The sequence below is a fragment of the Coccinella septempunctata genome, chromosome 4 (genome assembly GCF_907165205.1).
Source record: "Coccinella septempunctata chromosome 4, icCocSept1.1, whole genome shotgun sequence".
Taxonomy (NCBI): domain Eukaryota; kingdom Metazoa; phylum Arthropoda; class Insecta; order Coleoptera; family Coccinellidae; genus Coccinella; species Coccinella septempunctata.
Window position 1 is genome coordinate 25,635,075 of NC_058192.1, and position 17,504 is coordinate 25,652,578.

Consider the following 17,504-nt stretch of genomic DNA (forward strand, 5'->3'; position numbering starts at 1 on the left):
GAAATTTTTTTTTTTTTTTTGTTGCTTTGACATGTTTCTATTTTATTTTAACATATCTGTGATATGTAGATTCATTGTAGAAATGAAATAAATATACTATACTATACTATACTATAATTAAGTATGTTATATGATGTTGCTGCTTTACCTACATGTATCATGGGTGAATCGTAACAAACCCGTTTGGTATTGATCGAAATCATATTTTTAATAAATATAAATGTTAAAATATCCGTAGGCTGATTAACTAATAAGAAAAAAGTCATCAGTCAGACCATTGAAAATTCCGCGCGCCGTATAAATGCATGAGCGCGCTCATACATTTTTATATTTCCATATATTATGTAGGAAATCATATGGAGGTGTTTTCATTCGGGATGAAATCACTTGATTTTCAAATTTTTTTCCCAAGTTCACGCGCTCGACTGACGTATTTTCTACCCTCCGCCTATTGGCTGACTTCACTATTTTGTTTCTAATTAACATTAATATTACATATGACAAATTTCAGCCGGGATAAAATCACTTGAAATTTTGCATTTTTTCCCAAGTTCCGCCGCCTCCCACGCCCGCACCCACCGATGGTATTGAAGCTGACGGTCGGTTTCGTCATTTGCAATGTGACTACAACATACACTATTAATTTCAGCCGGGATGAAATTCCTTGAAAAAAAAGCCCCTGCCTCCCGGACTAGAAGGAAAATCTGATACTTTGCAATCGGTGTGGCTGCTATTGCCAAACTCATCCAAACGTTTTCCAACGGTGCAATTTCGTTAGACGAGTCGCGGTAGGTACATCACAGGGATGTTTGTTTTGATTTTTATATTGGAACGTTTTTCAGTCGTTGAAAAAACTAGTTTTTTTCGAACCAGACACATGAGTTGACGCCACCATAATAAAATCTCACCGCATGCAAATTTCCAAATTGAACCAATGAAAACAGATACATTGGTACAACATTCATTGTGAATTTTAGATTGTTTGTCTGCATTATTCAACTAAAAATTCATTTTTGATTTGTTATTTGTTTCTCCATGAATACTTACTCCTCCAAAAATATGCTCAGTAGCTCAGTAGTTTGAAAGTAGAAGTTTCTCATTACAGAACACTTCTGAGGATGAAACACTTCATACCTCCACAATAAAATCATATCATATATTCGTATATTCCATATTCAAGAAATTCACTTGGTACACTAGTAACTTAGTAACATGTTCTTACCGATTTGAATAAATTCCTATTGACATCAAAAAAACCAACTAAACTCATATTAGTGGGAATCATCTCGGTGGCTCTCAAGAACATTTTTATCTGAAATGAAAACAAAACTTATATTTCCGAGAAAAAACTGTAGTTAGATGGTTCTACAGGTAAATCATGAAAATACTTGAATACATCAAATTTCACCTCCAAATAAGATGATAAACATAGAAGAAACTTTGTAGTGGCGCTTCCACGGATTTCTCGAGCGCCAGCTCTTTAAAGGAAAAATAGCAAACTTAACCTGGTGGCTTCGAGTCGAGCCGAGGTTCCTTCGTTCCTTGTCATCAGGGGTGTTAGCGATAACTATGGAAAGTAAATCCGAGTTTACAAATTTTATTCGTTGTTTCGTAATAAGGAATACAATAAGCATTATTACACAACTCAAAAAATCCACCGATTTACGATTCAAGATCAGCCAAGCGATCAGTACAAGAGGTGTAATGACACACACAATAAATACTATACACAACAAAAAGGGTTGGGGGAATTGGAGCTGAGGTTGCCAGTTTAAAGTGAGGAGTGGTGCCTTACCTCTGGACTCGATAAACGACTTTTTTCGGAGATCAGTTCCGGCGGTTGCTCTGGCACTTGGAGTACCCGGGGTCTCCTTCGCGTAAGCTACTAGAACGATAAAAATAGCAGGGCTACGGAAGTTAAACCAAATAGCAAGAAATCCTGGCAACAAGGCTATCTTTGAACGTACTTTGATATCTCGCAACGCAAGAAAAGAAAGCTGTAATGATCACATAGACTCAAAAAGAAAATCTCGGAACTATCACTCAAAAAAGGCTGGGTACTCAATACAGAGTGAATATGTTACGGCTAAAGATAGGTGTGAACATAAACTTAAGATTAGCCGGCTAAACTTAGGTTTAGCTTCGGGTATTTGCTAATGTTAGTTTCTTCTATTTTTAGCCGACTATACTTAAGTGTAACCACATCCTATCGGCTAAAAATATAGAAGGCTTGAGGGGCGAAAATTTTCGGCAATTAAAAGAATGTAAAGAAATAGTAATACGAGTATAATCAAACTATTAATGCAATGCATTTTTTGTATGAATTTCACATATTTTAATAGCAGAAAAGCATTCTGTTAAGCAGTTGAGAAATTGGAGAATGAACATAAATTTGTTTCAACTGTGTCTGAACGAATTCTTATTGACGAATCTAAAAATCTAAACGCTTGATGACAAAATTCATGACATGCTATTTTGAGTGTGAGGGAAAACTGTAGTGTTAATGATTTTTTTTCATCTTGTTATTATTCATAATTTGAGGGAAATAGAATGAGCAGAAGGAGAAAATGAAGACAAGAATGATGCCGCTTCTTCATCAAAATACCAAAGGTAAAATTCTAGAAAAATATAAGTAGAAGTACCCAATCTTGTTTGTAGTTAACCGGACTATTTGGCGCAAAGATTATAGAGTTAACTCTATAATCTTTGATTTCGCTGATAAGCTTTACGATGAATGCACTTGTATCCCCCGGGATGATTCATCAAGTGTGGCGACAGGCCATATTTTGGAACCCGTATGTTCAATGACTCATGAAGAAATTTTCAACAAAATCAGCTAGAGAAAGTGTTTTCAACTATGTTCCTGTTTATAGTTTTTTTTTGTTCTTTTTGCGAAAGAATTGGTTGGAAAGAAATTGCAACGTTAGAAACTATAGTTCCTATTTCGTAATTTTTCCATAAACCCAATTATTGAATGGTAGGGAAAATATACTTTTGTTTTTCAATATCTCATTTTCTTGTGAGGTCATATTATGGTTTTTCACAAATCAGGCTCGGTTTGAAGAGCATTAATCTCCTAAACAGATGAAAACTCGTTAAATGTTGAATTCAAAATCCATGGGCGTTATGTAATACAACCCTAATACATTCGATGCTCTTTTGCATATTTCAATTCTAAAAATTTAAACAAAAAAGTGGTCGTGTGCGTTCGTCCTCTCCCATCCGACCATTCATGAGACATGAGACATGAGACATCACCTCTCCGTTACCATCGAATACATTTTTAGCCGTTCCGTTTTGGGTAATGTGCACATTAGCCGGCTAAAGATGGAATGCCCTGACGCAGATGAATATTTTATCGAACTTTAGCCGATCCTCGAATATAAACCTAAGTTTAGCCGGCTAATCTTAAGTTTATGCTTACACCTATCTTTAGCCGGCTAATCCTAAGTTTATGCTTACACCTATCTTTAGCCGTAACAAATATACCAAATAAATCACTAATCAGATTAGAACTATCAAGGAAATAATAATTAGCACAGGATGAAAACGGCGTAAAGCTACATTCACAATCAATTCACGGGCCGAAGTGCACTTCGGCACGGAAGCTTAGCAGATGGCGTTCTCCGCTACCATTCACAATGAAATTCAAGACCAAATTTCTTGCAAGTCGCAAACTATCACTTCGGCAAGGAATTTCGTGCCGGCTATAGATGATGCTGATGCTTATGTTTTGATCAGTTACATTTTTGATTCATTTGAGTATATGGTTCCAAGATTATTGCGAATGGTAAATTTCGTGCCGAAGTGCACTTCGGCCCGAGAATTGATTGTGAATGCAGCTTAAGAATACAGAATTATTACTCGAACAGATTCGCCACCAAATACAGAATGATTGGTGAGACATCTTGTGTTCCCAACTCCGGGCTGTGGAAACGGTATGATACGCCTAAAATTCGCATCGATGAAAATGACTTGACTCCGGCTTATAGGTACTGACGAACAAAAACTCGCTAATCTTCAAATTTAAGATGTTTTTCACGGTGCTACATCGGTTTTCAGAACTGAAAGAGGGGTAAAAACGGCCCAGAATGTTCACGGTTTTCAACGATGTAGTGATGCCCACTAGACGAGACTTAATTGAAGTCTATTCTATATTATCATATGTATTGCAATTATTATATCTTTTTATTAAAGTGTTTTTCTCTATATCCTTACTATGTTTATCAGTATTATAAATGTGAAAGTCCGTGTTAGTTTGTTATTTTCTGTGTTAGATTCTTTTTTTCGTTTGTATCGATTTGTTATCACGTTTCAAATTTATTCGTTCAGAGATTTTTCTTGAAGCTAATAATAACCGACTTGTCCTATGCGTCCGTAGCTTAGTGGTTAGAAGCGTCGGTTCAGTATTACCATTGAGTATTAAACCCACTCAATGGTATTACGCAATACTCAATGGTATTATTCAATGGTATTACGCAACCGCAAGTTACTGAATTCGATCCCTGGCTAGAAAAGGAATTTTCTATTTCTAGTCCACACGGGTACAGGGACATCACATTCACTGTTGGGTTCAAATTAACAGTGCTGTGCCTAAGGTGGCGTAAGGACACAGTAACAAAGCCTACACAGAACACAACTGATTCTCCGAACTCGTACAAGCCACAGAGCTTCTGAGGGGTACTTCGGTACTTATGGAGTACCAGGATAATATGAATATGAAAATGAATGCATATAGGTCTGAATGGACCAATAAATATTTATAACTTTAGCCTTGCAGCATTCACACTCCCCTCCAGATATTTAAGATATCACAAAGGATCAAGCTCTGTTGGATCTCTTTCCCGGTTTTCGAGCTCATGGTGTGGTCGGGTCCGGGCTGGTTCTCGCCTTCCTGATATAGATCATGTCTTGTCTCCTCCTCGTCTCTTTGGTGTCCGTTGTGTTCCCGACCTTCTCGCACTTTCTGTTGAAGTGGAATTTGCGTATTGTTCTCGCCGTCCCTAGCAGTACCGCTTTCTGCATGACTCCATAGATATTTTCGTCCAACTGAAGTTTCCTCAAATTCTCTAGTAGTTTCTTCGGTATCAGGCTTGTAGATGAAATGTCAACAGGGATAGTCCTGACTCCTGATATCTTTCAACCTCCACTGTCTCGTGGTTTGTTCCTCAAAGTCTGTTTATTTCCAAATCTTTTCGATGTGCCTATCTGGTAGGTTGTTGTTGGTGTTTGGAATCACCACGTCGATGAATAGTGTTCTGTTCCTGTTCTCATCCTTATTTAGCAATATGAGCAGTAGTTCCACGAGCTCACGACAAGCGTACTACTCGACAGAAATCTCCTTCTCCCATCTTGACAAGATACCCGGAGCAACACATTACAGGCGACTATTCTAGTGGTATTACACTAGCAGGACACCTCAAAGAATTTTTACGATTTTTATGCCCTCGTTTTGCTCTCATTTTGCTCCGTTTTGCTCACCACTCAGTTTATTTTGCTTAACTATATACAATGAGCTATAGACAATTCAAAGTGCCCTGCTGGTGTAATATTACAACAGCAGGGAACCTCAACGGATCTTTCCAATATTGGTATCATTCGAAAGCTCTCGTTTTGCTCCGTTTTGCTCACCAATCCGTTCGTTTTGCTCATTTATACTTTACGAGTTTTTGGAGGAGAACATTTTTTTTTCTCACCTTAGCTTGTGGGATATCTGCGTTTTGCTCTTTTAAAATCTGCAATTGGTTTTTCTCTACCACTTACCGTTACCGAGATATAGATACTATACATATACTATTACTGCTGTTGTAATATTACACCAGCAGGGCACTTTGAATTGTCTATAGCTCATTGTATATAGGTGAGCAAAATAAACTGATTGATGAGCAAAACGGAGCAAAATGAGAGCAAAATAAGGGCATAAAAATCGTAAAAATTCTTTGAGGTGCCCTGCTAGTGTAATGCCGCTAACAATTCTTCTATTTGTCGTCTCCATATTGAATATTCTCCCATATTTTCCCTAACCTATCTATAAGTTAAGTAGGTGAAAACTGGTACCACAGATGACCGATTTCCGCTCTTTGAACATTTTGTTGAGGAAAACTGTCGGGTATAATTAGATTACCGACAACGCCTTTTCGAATTCATCATCGATATGTTGTGGGTAGATGCCGAACTGGAAGGAACATATCCTCCTCATCGAATCGAAGCACGTCCACGACTCAATACGTACAAAAAAACTTTAACAGAACGGAAATCCATTGGAATATCTGCATCAGTAAAAAACTAGATGCAAATATTCCAATGAATTTCCGTTCTGTGACAGTTACTTTGGATGTATTGAGTCGGGGAAGTGCTATTCAATGAGGAGGATATGTTCCTTCCAGTTCGACGTCGCATCTCCTCATGTCAGGATCAACTTGTCGGCGGAACTCTTCCCTATTGTCTTGGTGTTCAGACTCTCTTGTGCTTCAAGATGAACCTTAGATATCAATTTCTTCTGGTTGTTGTTGCCCAAGCAGGGTAGGCGTTGCAGAATTCCTCATGGAGCCTTTTCCTATAGTTGTTTATGCTCTGCCCTAGTCCTGTGATGGTGTTATATGCGCATAATAGTTCAATTCATTGACGTTGTCGACTTCATACGCTTTCTTACTAACCCCTGCGGCATTTATTCCTGATGAAAAATGTTCTTTACACCATAGTTTCAACGGATATTTGGCGAGTTATGGCCGGTTGAAGGAATACGAATTTGTATGGGAGGTACAACCATGACACATGATGATCATCTGCGTAAATTGATGATCCATGTACCAAAATGGCTTAAAATATCATTTATCGCTATTAGAAAAAGTGTCGTACTCGATATTGATCCTTGTGGTGAACCATTTTGCCGTCTGTACAATATGGACCATATCTTACCTATTTTGACTCGAAAAGTTCTATTGCTGATGACTTTTCTCATAGAGTGTAATATACATATTACCATCAATGTTTCATTCCTTTAAATTTCTGAGTATACAATGTCGCCATGTAGTATAAAATGCTTTGACCTCTGCCTCAATCGAGGCTGAGGCAGAGGGAATAATAGTTTTTTCAAGAAGGTTGCGCTTGAGCAAACCTTTCTATAACTGGTGATTGGAGTTTGTTTGTAGTTTTCTTATTCGTAAGTGTTTTCGTTACATACTTATTAAAATGTGTTGATGTTGATTATTGTTGTTAATTATTTGATTATCATTTCTTTTCTATTTCGTAGTGAGGTGTATTGATTTTCTCCTTATTATCTTTCTTGAATTATTCTAATTATAAAATTCATTAGCGTTTTGCAATGAAATATTATGCGAGCAAAGCCGCGGATTTGAGCTAGTATTCATATAATATGGGATTACCTCCTGCTGTGCGTCCTCATTCATCCATGTGAGTTCAACCAATAAAAGGCGTTTTTGAAAATGAACTTTCACCTGAAAAGAAGCTATTTTCAATTCTTACTCATTTACAAACGAAATGTTACAAATACACTGAATAACGACTAACTGGACTAGAACATCTGGTAATGGTTGTATTAAGTCGTTAAAAAATTTCAGTATACACTTCAGTACACATATTTCCAATTTTGAAAATAAGAATGATGATTTCATGGAATGAATCTGGAGAAGCACTAGTTGGTGAAGGCAACTTATTTGTTCTTCAATTATCTACCACCTCATCAACGAAACATATCTAGATTTGACTCAAATTGAAAACTGAAAAACTTGTATGCATAAAAACCAAATACATTCAGTTTTACCCATGTTTTTTCTGGTAATTCCAAATTTGAAAATATTGGCATACACAGAGTTATTTTTTAGACACAAGACCAAGAATTTTTTAGAGGCCGGACCTCTAAATAATTTATAATTTTATAATTTTCATCGACTCAACTGAGGACGATAAAAATATGATCCAAATATTATAAAAATGTGTAGGGTGGTTCATAAGTTACGATCCATTGAAAAAATTGTGAAACTCACTGAATCACCCTGTATCCTAGTAATAAAGAAACGTAGACCCATTAAATACACTGCGCAAAAAAAATAACGCACATTGAATGGAATAAAAATTCAGGATTTCACCGAATCTTATGTGAAAGTAGAGAAATGAACAATTTTCAATATACTGAAATGCTGATAAGTGGTATTTCCACCCCTTGCGTTAATTACAGCTCGGCAACGACGGTTCATACTCAAAATGAGTGATCTTAAAATGTTCTGATCTAATTCTTCCCAGATTTCTCCGAGTTGGATTCCTAAGTCATTAAGAGTAGCTGGATGATTTTCTGAACTTCTCAGCCTTCTATTGAGGTTGTCCCAAACCTGCTCGATCGGATTGAGATCGGGACTTCTTGCTGGCCATTCCATTCGAGAGACTTCAACCTCTTCAAGGTACTCCTGAACGATGCGCGCACGATGGGGTCTGGCATTATCATCCATAAAAATGAAATTTTCACCAATGTATGGGGCAAATGGCACTACATGCTCTTCAAGAATGTTCCTTATATACTTATCAGCATTCATAGCTCCATTATCAACGACCACTAGGTCTGTGCGAGCAGTCAAAGATATTCCACCCCATACCATAATCGATCCTCCCCCGAAACCAGTAGTATTCAGGAAATTGCACTGAACATATCTTTCATGTGGACGTCAGTATACAAGGGAACGTTGATCACAATGGTAGAGGCAGAATCTAGACTCATCTGTGAAGAGAACTCTTTCCCAATCGGCCTCTTCCCAATGGATATGCTCTCTCGCAAAATCCAAACGCGCCCTTCGATGGGCTGGGGTAAGAGCTGGGCCTCTTGGCTGAATTTGAAGGAGGCGAGGGGTTGCAAACCGTTGTCTCAACGAAGAAACTCTGAAGTAACGTTCTTGAATGGCAGTTGTTACCCGTGGTCCACCCTGTCCTGGTCTTCGGACATTCATACCTGTCTCCCTGCATCGCTGCAACATTTTGGACACACTTGTATGGGAAACACCAAACCTTTCTGCAATTCTTGTGTATGTCCACCCTTCTTCTCGCAAAACTACCGCTTGGGCACATTCCTCTTGGTTCAAATTGCGTGTTTCGCGTTGCATAGCGATCGAGTGTAGAAAATCAAACGAAAGAAAAACTATTGATCACTAGAATTGATCGGGAACAACTGATTTTAGAATGGAGCCCATACATTCAAAATCTGATAATATCATCTTTTTTTATTCCTGCTGGGAAAAAAACATCTGTATTGAAGAAAACCGTTGAAAGTGGATAACATATGCATGCATAATTCTGATAAAAATAATTATCATTGAGAACACCTTCAGTTGTAGAATAAATTTGAGATTTCCATAATGTGCGTTAATTTTTTTGAGCAGTGTATATGTTATTTAGAGGTACCTTGGTGTACTCTATATACCCTTACTGTATGCGCATTTCCCAATGAATCACCCTGTATCAAAAATTGTTCAAATATTTCAACTATTACAGACAGTTATTTGTCAGACAATTTAGATATTGAATTTCTTACACAGTTAGATGCATAATGAGCTTCATCACATATGAAGTACAGGAGAGCTACAGCAAATAAAGCAGTTATCGTCAGCCCTATATCCTTCAATTCGAATCCACTCTGTATCTGTGAGAATAACCCATATATTGTCAATGTTATGATCAAGAACAAATAGAGGCTCAAAAATATCAGAGTATATCCAGATGAATTTCCACAATCTCGTGTTGTCTTGGCCAATATCATCCATAAAGATCTGAATTCTGCTATTCTCGAAGAAGTACTCATATTTTTCAATGCGAACTGGAAGTCTTGTGAAATAGTGAGAGCTATTTTTCCTATGACATCTGAATATGCAAACCATAAACCACCAACTAGATAGGTAACGGTGTTTATATAACAATAGGGAATAACCTGGAAATATATTGATCTGATTTAGGTACTACTTAATCAAGAAACAATCTTGTAAAATGCTACTGTTAGCTACTTAATAAGGTGTATAAAAATGAAGGAATGACGTAGTCATTCTTTATTTTGAATTGTGAAACTTTTCTGCCAAACATTTTTTTCTACACAGTGACAGTACCATTTACACTATTGACTATTGACCGCAAGCACATAAAATTATCGTGGTATGTGGTATCCACATATCTTACTGCCAGTATAATTGTGAAATCATACCTGTACCAGACGAAAATTCGCCATCGTTATATGATTAACTATCATCGTCGCACAAGAAATTATTGGTAAAACAATTGTCATGAGAAGAGGTTTATTCCCCACGAATAAATCCAATTTTTTTTTCGCGATTTTCTTATATAGTTTCTCGAATTTCTTGAAATCATTCATTATTTCAGCATGAAATTTCGCTTCATAGAGAGTTATTAGATTTATAACAATCGGAATCAAATAAACTGTGAACAGGTAATCGATCACTGCTTCCTCAAACCTGGTTTCCGTTTCTGATGGTTCCATTATTTCAACTTTGTCCCATTTTATGTAACCTAAAAAAAAGAATTATAAAAACCAAATGAATTGATGCATTTTGTTATGTTGTTCATGTTATGTTGATCCTCATTATTCTTTTATCAATGTTTGCATAACAGTAGGTAAGTGCTAAGTTTGATTTGCTAAAAATTCACATATTTACAGTTGATTCATTTATTCACGATTGAAAAATCGTGAAAATATAAGGTATAAGTTTTCATACCAAGTTCACTCCAGTTCGCCACAAGAGCTCCTTGAGGAGAAACGAATATTCAATAATCAGAATCCACTAGGATACTATCTCCAAAACTTGCGAAACTTCTGACTTATTCGAAAATAGTAATGTTTTGAATGACTAAGTACATATGGAAGATCAAAATTAATTTTAAACAAAATTGTCTTCAGTTCTCTTCAGTGTTACAGTTCTAAATATACTTCAGAGCACGGAATTTGTTTCTGTGCATAATTGGTGGACAATTATCGTCAAGAACAAAATCTTATACCTAATCGTAGTGAATTTCCTCCTATTACCTAACCCTATTGGATAAACTTGGGCTTTTTCGGAAATTTACGTCAGCCAGAAACTTTATCTCGAGGTGATGATTCTTGAGCTCTGGATGTTCTTTTCTAAGTTTTGATTTGGAGCATGCCAACGCGCTGTCAGGAAAACTGTTGGAAAGAAGCGTAGATATTTCTCCGTCAGATGGCACATCCGTTTTCTGAAAACTCAGATGTACTTTCTGACATGGAATAACATGCGTTCAAAAAAATTCGTCGTCAAATAGACAATGAAATTTTGAACGTCGATATTTCTTGTCTAAACGTAATTCTTAGCTTGTGCTACACCATTTTTCTAAATTGACAGGTGAACTCTCAATTTAGCATTTTGGATTGTTGTTGAATTATAATTATCAGAAAATCATAAAGATGATTTTTACGGACCTGTAAAAAGCATTTACTATTGAATCCTACTTCAAAATTGGGGAGAAAATAGAAGGAGAATGGAAATATTCTGTTCCGGCGACTTCAAAGAAGTATCCCAATGTTGCTGTAGATTATTATCAATTTTCCATAGTACTGTTTTGCGATGTGTTGACGAAACAGGTATGTTCAAACAAAAAAAGGAAGTGGTCGACCAAAGAAGAAAACTCCAGAGTTCAGCAATAATGAAAAAATTACAGAAGCTCCACAAACGGGTTTTATCTCAAGCAGTGACTGAAGTATCCGTTGGCATATGCCACACGATTTTGAAAAGAAGACATCCATTTGTTTTCCTAAAGATTAACATGTTATCAGAAAATTTGAAAGGCTATGATTTCCTACCCTTGTAGCATCCAAAAAAAATTAGAGTTCGGTATGCATCAAAGACAAAATGTGGGACCTATAATTTTCTTTTATGGAACTTTAACAGCAGAACGTTATGAAGGAGAAAGTGTCATGACATTTTACATCTGAATTGAATTTTGATAAATTGTCCAATAGCTATTTTCATGTAATTCAGTTCTTTTAGTTTAGTCATGGATTTTCAATAATGACCAAATCAATTCAATATTTATAGAGAATTAATAAACATATTGAGATTCTTACTGTGATTTATTCATATGAATGAAGTAGCTAGATCCTTGTTACAAAAAAAAACATAATACCACGATTAATTCAAGATTCATGTCTCTCAGGTATAAAATAGTGAGCAGTTAAAATTTTTACGAAAAATTTCCCTAACCTCCTCAGATTGTTTGGATTCTTGTCATCTTACTCAATGAAGGAAATGCTTTTCGCACGTTGGGTGAAATTTAGAGATAACTTTTTCTAAAAACTGCCTTTCCACCTTCCATTCAAAATTACGATGTATAAGTTAATGTCATCATTGTTTTCATTTTGGGAAGATGGAGTAATTCAAGGAAAAACATACGTTCAGCCACCGAACATCAACCTTCAAAATTTCATAGCCTACATGACGACGAATTTTTTTGAACTCACGTTATAAGTTCTGCACTTCATTTTGGTTGTCATCATCGACAGATGACGACAAATAAGCAATAAACCGGTCTTCCTGCTACTCTTTCGATTCTGCAATTAACTTCTCAATTTATAGATTTCTACTAGTCCATTTTCATTCTAATTGTGACGTAATTTTCCTTATAGGTCGTTAAATAAACCTTTCACTAAATCACTAAATAAGAATAAATGTTTTTCTCGCAATGGTCAAAATCACAAATCATTATGCAGGAGGTCACAGAAAGGTTGTAACTAAGCAATTTCGAGAAGGTGAAAAATGAATTTCTTCAAATTGGAACCTCATTTTTCATTTTTACGTTGAAAAATACTGTGGGTGATATATCCATCTGAAAGTTAAGTGAATAATTTGAAGTCTTTTGCTGGGGGAATAGAGATCTATTTCTTTGGTAGCTCTAGATCTTACCCCACTAGATTTCTCCTTATGGGGTGGAATAAAGAACAAATTTTACGCGAACGCAATAGAGAAAAGATACGAATAAAATTATCTCAAGCATTTCATGGTTTAAACCATGAAATGTTCACGCAAACGTGAATTTGGATTGTTTTCCATAAATCGAATCGAATGTCACACGAATCGAATTCGTGTGACACTTATGTATATGTTCCAACCTTCTATAGCCGGCAAAGCAAAAAAGAATCAGATAACACCTCATTCAATTATTCCCACTCCCCCTGATCGCTTAGAATCCAGCGAAGAACAAAGAATTTCGATTATCATTAGCTCTGAAGCAGTTTAGCGGCGAATTCAATAGCGTTTTCATTTTAGCATCTTGACTTTGTTCACTTTGACTATTAGTAGAGAGATAAGATTCAAAATCCTATATATTCCACTAACAATAAAAGCACAAACCAAACCTCTTTCTTAGAGGCGATGCAGATATGCCTTCTGCAAACGGGGCATATCCACATGTCTCAAAGAGGAATAGGTATAAGATTCCAGCCGCCACGATTTCTTTTCGCTTCGCTTATAGCTGTATTTAAGCGTTGAACCGTGTTCAATAATATTTTCAAAATATAGATATGAAATAATAGCTAGAATCAGGAGACGTAGTTAATAGTCTGTAAAGAGTGTCCCAATGAAAAGGATAAATTTTAGAAATCGTCAATAGACGATTTCTAAAATTCTTCTTCTTCTTTCTCCCCCGTGAAATACAATTGTATTTCAGGGAAGAAAAGAAACCAAAAGAGGAAAAACATCGGTAAAAACAGCTATTGGGGCTTTTTCATTGTTTTTAGTCATTTTTAGAATTTTCGGACATCTTCTCCACCCAATATCTTCACCTCGGGGGCGGTCATCTCATTTCAGACCTCTTTTAGGGGTCCCCCCCCGCCCCCCCCCACAAAAAAAATGTTTGTTTCCATTTAATAATGGATACTTGTTTGTAAGAAATTTCAACATTATTGAAGATGATCTTGCTCACAGATCATTTCCAAGAGAAATATGGATTGATAGAAGAGGACCAACTGAATGGCCACCGCGCTCCCCAGACTTGACACTTTACAAAAGAGAAACGAATTACCTTCAAAACAAGGTGTCACTCAACTGCTCTTCCTAATTAAGATTTTAGGGGTTGCTGTCATCACGCTTACGAGATTGATATAAATTGATTGTAATAAATCTTACAACATATCCTCCTTTCAACCAAAGTTTACCTTTTATTGAACTTTTTCTGATTTTGCATTGGGGCTGAGATATTATTAAGGGTGTTTCCTTTGCAAATTGATCCTCTGTATATCTCATTTGGCATTAGAACACAAAACTCAGTGCTTTGAAAGCTTCTTGACTTCCAGAGTGCATTATCATATCTTACTGTGTATTGAACTGCTTCACAAGAGTTAGGGATATCGTATTCAATCTTTTTTAAAAGTATGTAATCTTCAAGAAAATCGCTGTAAAATCATTTAAAACTCAATAACAACTTGAATCGATCCAATAAAAATCAGTATGAGACATTTCGTCAATCTGGTCGCTTTTTTTCTGAACTTCATGAATATTCTTATTTTGAAATTAAGTCAGTTTATCAACGGCTTCGATTTGAAACGTTTTCTGAAAATTCCAAGACGTAAATTAACAAACACTGAGGGTAATAGGGCTATCGGAATGCTACAGGGTGGCCTAACTCAGGTTGTTGTAGCGGAAAGGCTCCAAGCTCCAAGTCAGCCAAAGTGTGATACGACTTTGGAATAGGTTCACGGCTTAGAACATAGAATATCAGGAAGGAGCTTTTTCGAATAAATGTGACGGGAATTGTGCGACGGAAACGGCCATATTGGTCTTCCAAATTCTGATTTGAAAAGTCGCAGACTTGGAAGTCAAATGATTCTGTTATCTGTGGCCAAATGAACAAAGTGATGTTTTAACTTAATTTTGGTAATTTGAATTCTTGAAATTTGCTAGAAATAAGGATTTTGGAAATTTTATCGTGAATAATTCACGATAGGTAGGTGATTTTTTAAGCTGAATATCAGGTATTAATTATGAGTTTCTGTATTTCATGACATAACAAGGTTATCCCATGACAATAACACTCCATGGGCGTAGGTGATGTTAAGTCATAGACCTTAATACCATTAAGTATATAGCCAAGCAGTGTTAGGCGGGGTGAATTTCCGCTTTGATTATCAATTTGAACGAGCGTGAAAAAGCTTCTGACTTTACGTCAGTGCTTTCCTAATTTTTTTGATTAATCAGAATCAACTGATTATTGAAGTTAGTTTTTTGGAAACTTCATTGTCCTACGCCACTGTTGAAACGGAAATATATGTCGGCCATATTTCTCCTCTATTCCGGTCAAATTGAAATGAGCAATAGGCTCCTTCCTGTTATTCTATATTCTAAGGTTCAGGGAGACAGGTTCCGTGTTGGAAAGACCAAGGCTTGGTGGGCGACGAAAAACAACACCTGCTCAGGATCGTTTTATCACCACTTCGGCGAGCAGAAACCCTACATCTACGTGTAGAATTCTACGGAATACTCTTCAAAATGCAGATGGGGTCCAAGTTTCCATCGAAACCATCTAGGTTCTAGACGTCCATTAAGAGGAGTTCCATTAGCACGTGGCCTTTTCACTGATGAATCCAGATATGGACGATTTTCAGATTCTCGAAGAATAAGGGTATGGACAATCCCACGCATACCCCGTAATCGTCGCTATGTCCAAGAAGTCCATCCATTCCGAGGGGGTAGTGATATGGTATGGGCCGGGATATGTTTCAACGGGCGCACAGATCTACACGTTTGTCCTGGGAATATGACCGCCTTACACTATGGGGAGCATGCCATTGACAATGTTGTGCCAAATTTTCACGCTGATATTGGTGAAACTTTTCAATTTCTAGACGATAAAGCTAGACCGCACCGTGCAGCCATAGTTGAGAATGCGCGCGAGGAGCTGGGTATTCCACATTTACATATACCTCCGCACTCACCAGGTTTGAATTGCATAGAACATGCATGGGATATGCTCCAAAGAAGATTAGATAATCATCCACCTACCCCAGAATCCTTGAATGATCTGAGAGAGCTTCTGCCCCGTTTATGGAACCAAATTACTCAAGAAATGTTCAACAACCTCGTGTGTAGTATGCAAAGAAATCTTCTTTGCATACTGCTGTTTTTGATGCCCGTGGAGGCCATACATTGGCATTGTCTTAAAATGCTTGAATTCTCTGGGAATAAAATTTCGTTATTTTACTCGATTTTTCTTAACCACCCTGTATACACTGCAGACCTACAGGCTAAAATTAATTTGCAACTTGAAATCATATTAATGTAATTTAAGTCAATATCCCTAACTCAAGTGGAGCAGTTTATTTGTTTCCATTTCCTCTACTTACTCACCTATAAATGCCACTTCTATCAAAAACACCAGGGCCGAGTAAATCATAAGTTGCAAAGAAACCTCAAACATTCCATTCTCGTTTATGCTGATGGGATATATTCCCATGAATCTCTGCAGATAAAGAACAGGCTTCAGTACGCCATATACCAGCCCTTGGGATGACTTTTTATCGTTTCCAAATTGTCTGTCAGTTTTCGCAGGGTTGTTGTGTTCTGGGGCCGGCGCTACTTTAGTCACCTTACCAGGATTCGTAAGGAACGGTGCTACTGGAGCATCGAAATATAAACTTATGTTTGAATTTCTGCGATTTCTGGTCTGATCGCTCATAAACGTTATTGGTATATTTTTCGCGTTGTAAGAGTTAGGAGGATACATATTCACGTATTATTTCAATACTACTAACTGAAGAAATAAAAAGTCGATATCGAGAGAAGGTCAACGCTGATCAAACGAAGGGGTATTAATATTTTCCAGAATTAAAGGGCTTGCATCATTGAATGAGGTCAAGTTAGATAAACCATAATTATAGTACTGGGCGGCGTTTCATGATTCATTACGGATGTCAGGTATGAGGTTAAATATGACACCAACAAAAATTATAAATACAGGGTGACCATGGATTCAGAATCCTATTTTCCTTAATGAACTATTGGCTAAAAATGCTTCTTTTCGAAGTTACAGAGAATTAATATTCACTTGAAAAACTAATTGAAAAACGATTCCTGAAAATACACAAATACAATATGTGCATCTCACAGAGGCAATCGAGTTGCCTGTTTGTGAGCTCGATTGGGTCAACCGTATTTGCACAACTTATAACCAACAATATTAAAAAAATAAGCAAAGTAAAATCAATACACAATTAATCTTATCAGATAGCAATCTGTGAAATACAATGTTTTCATGATACAATGAAAATAAACATACAAACTCATTAGTATTTAGCTGCAATCCACCTTTTTAGTCTACTTTTCCTGAAACAACCATCATTTAAAACCTTGAGTTCATTTGGGAGAGAGTTAAAAACACCTATTGCTCTAACAATACTTCTTTTAGAACTTACAGTCCTGAATCTTATTGGCAATTGAACACTCTTGTTCCTAGTGATACTTCTTGACCGTAAAAAGTCACTCTTAAGG

General features: G+C 36.6%; 1 protein-coding gene across 1 annotated transcript in view; it reads right to left on the minus strand.

Annotated features, from left to right (window-relative positions):
- The window catches only part of LOC123310674 (gustatory and odorant receptor 63a), a 38,046-nt gene that overhangs the window by 10,557 nt on the left and 9,985 nt on the right, over nucleotides 1-17,504 (minus strand). The window contains exons 3-6 of the mRNA XM_044894257.1: nucleotides 10,199-10,521; nucleotides 9,539-9,931; nucleotides 7,386-7,457; nucleotides 1,223-1,312 (exon numbers count right to left, since the gene is read on the minus strand). Coding sequence (XP_044750192.1) covers nucleotides 1,223-1,312; nucleotides 7,386-7,457; nucleotides 9,539-9,931; nucleotides 10,199-10,492 — 849 coding nt within the window. The 5' untranslated portion in view covers nucleotides 10,493-10,521. The remainder of the gene's footprint in view (nucleotides 1-1,222; nucleotides 1,313-7,385; nucleotides 7,458-9,538; nucleotides 9,932-10,198; nucleotides 10,522-17,504) is intronic.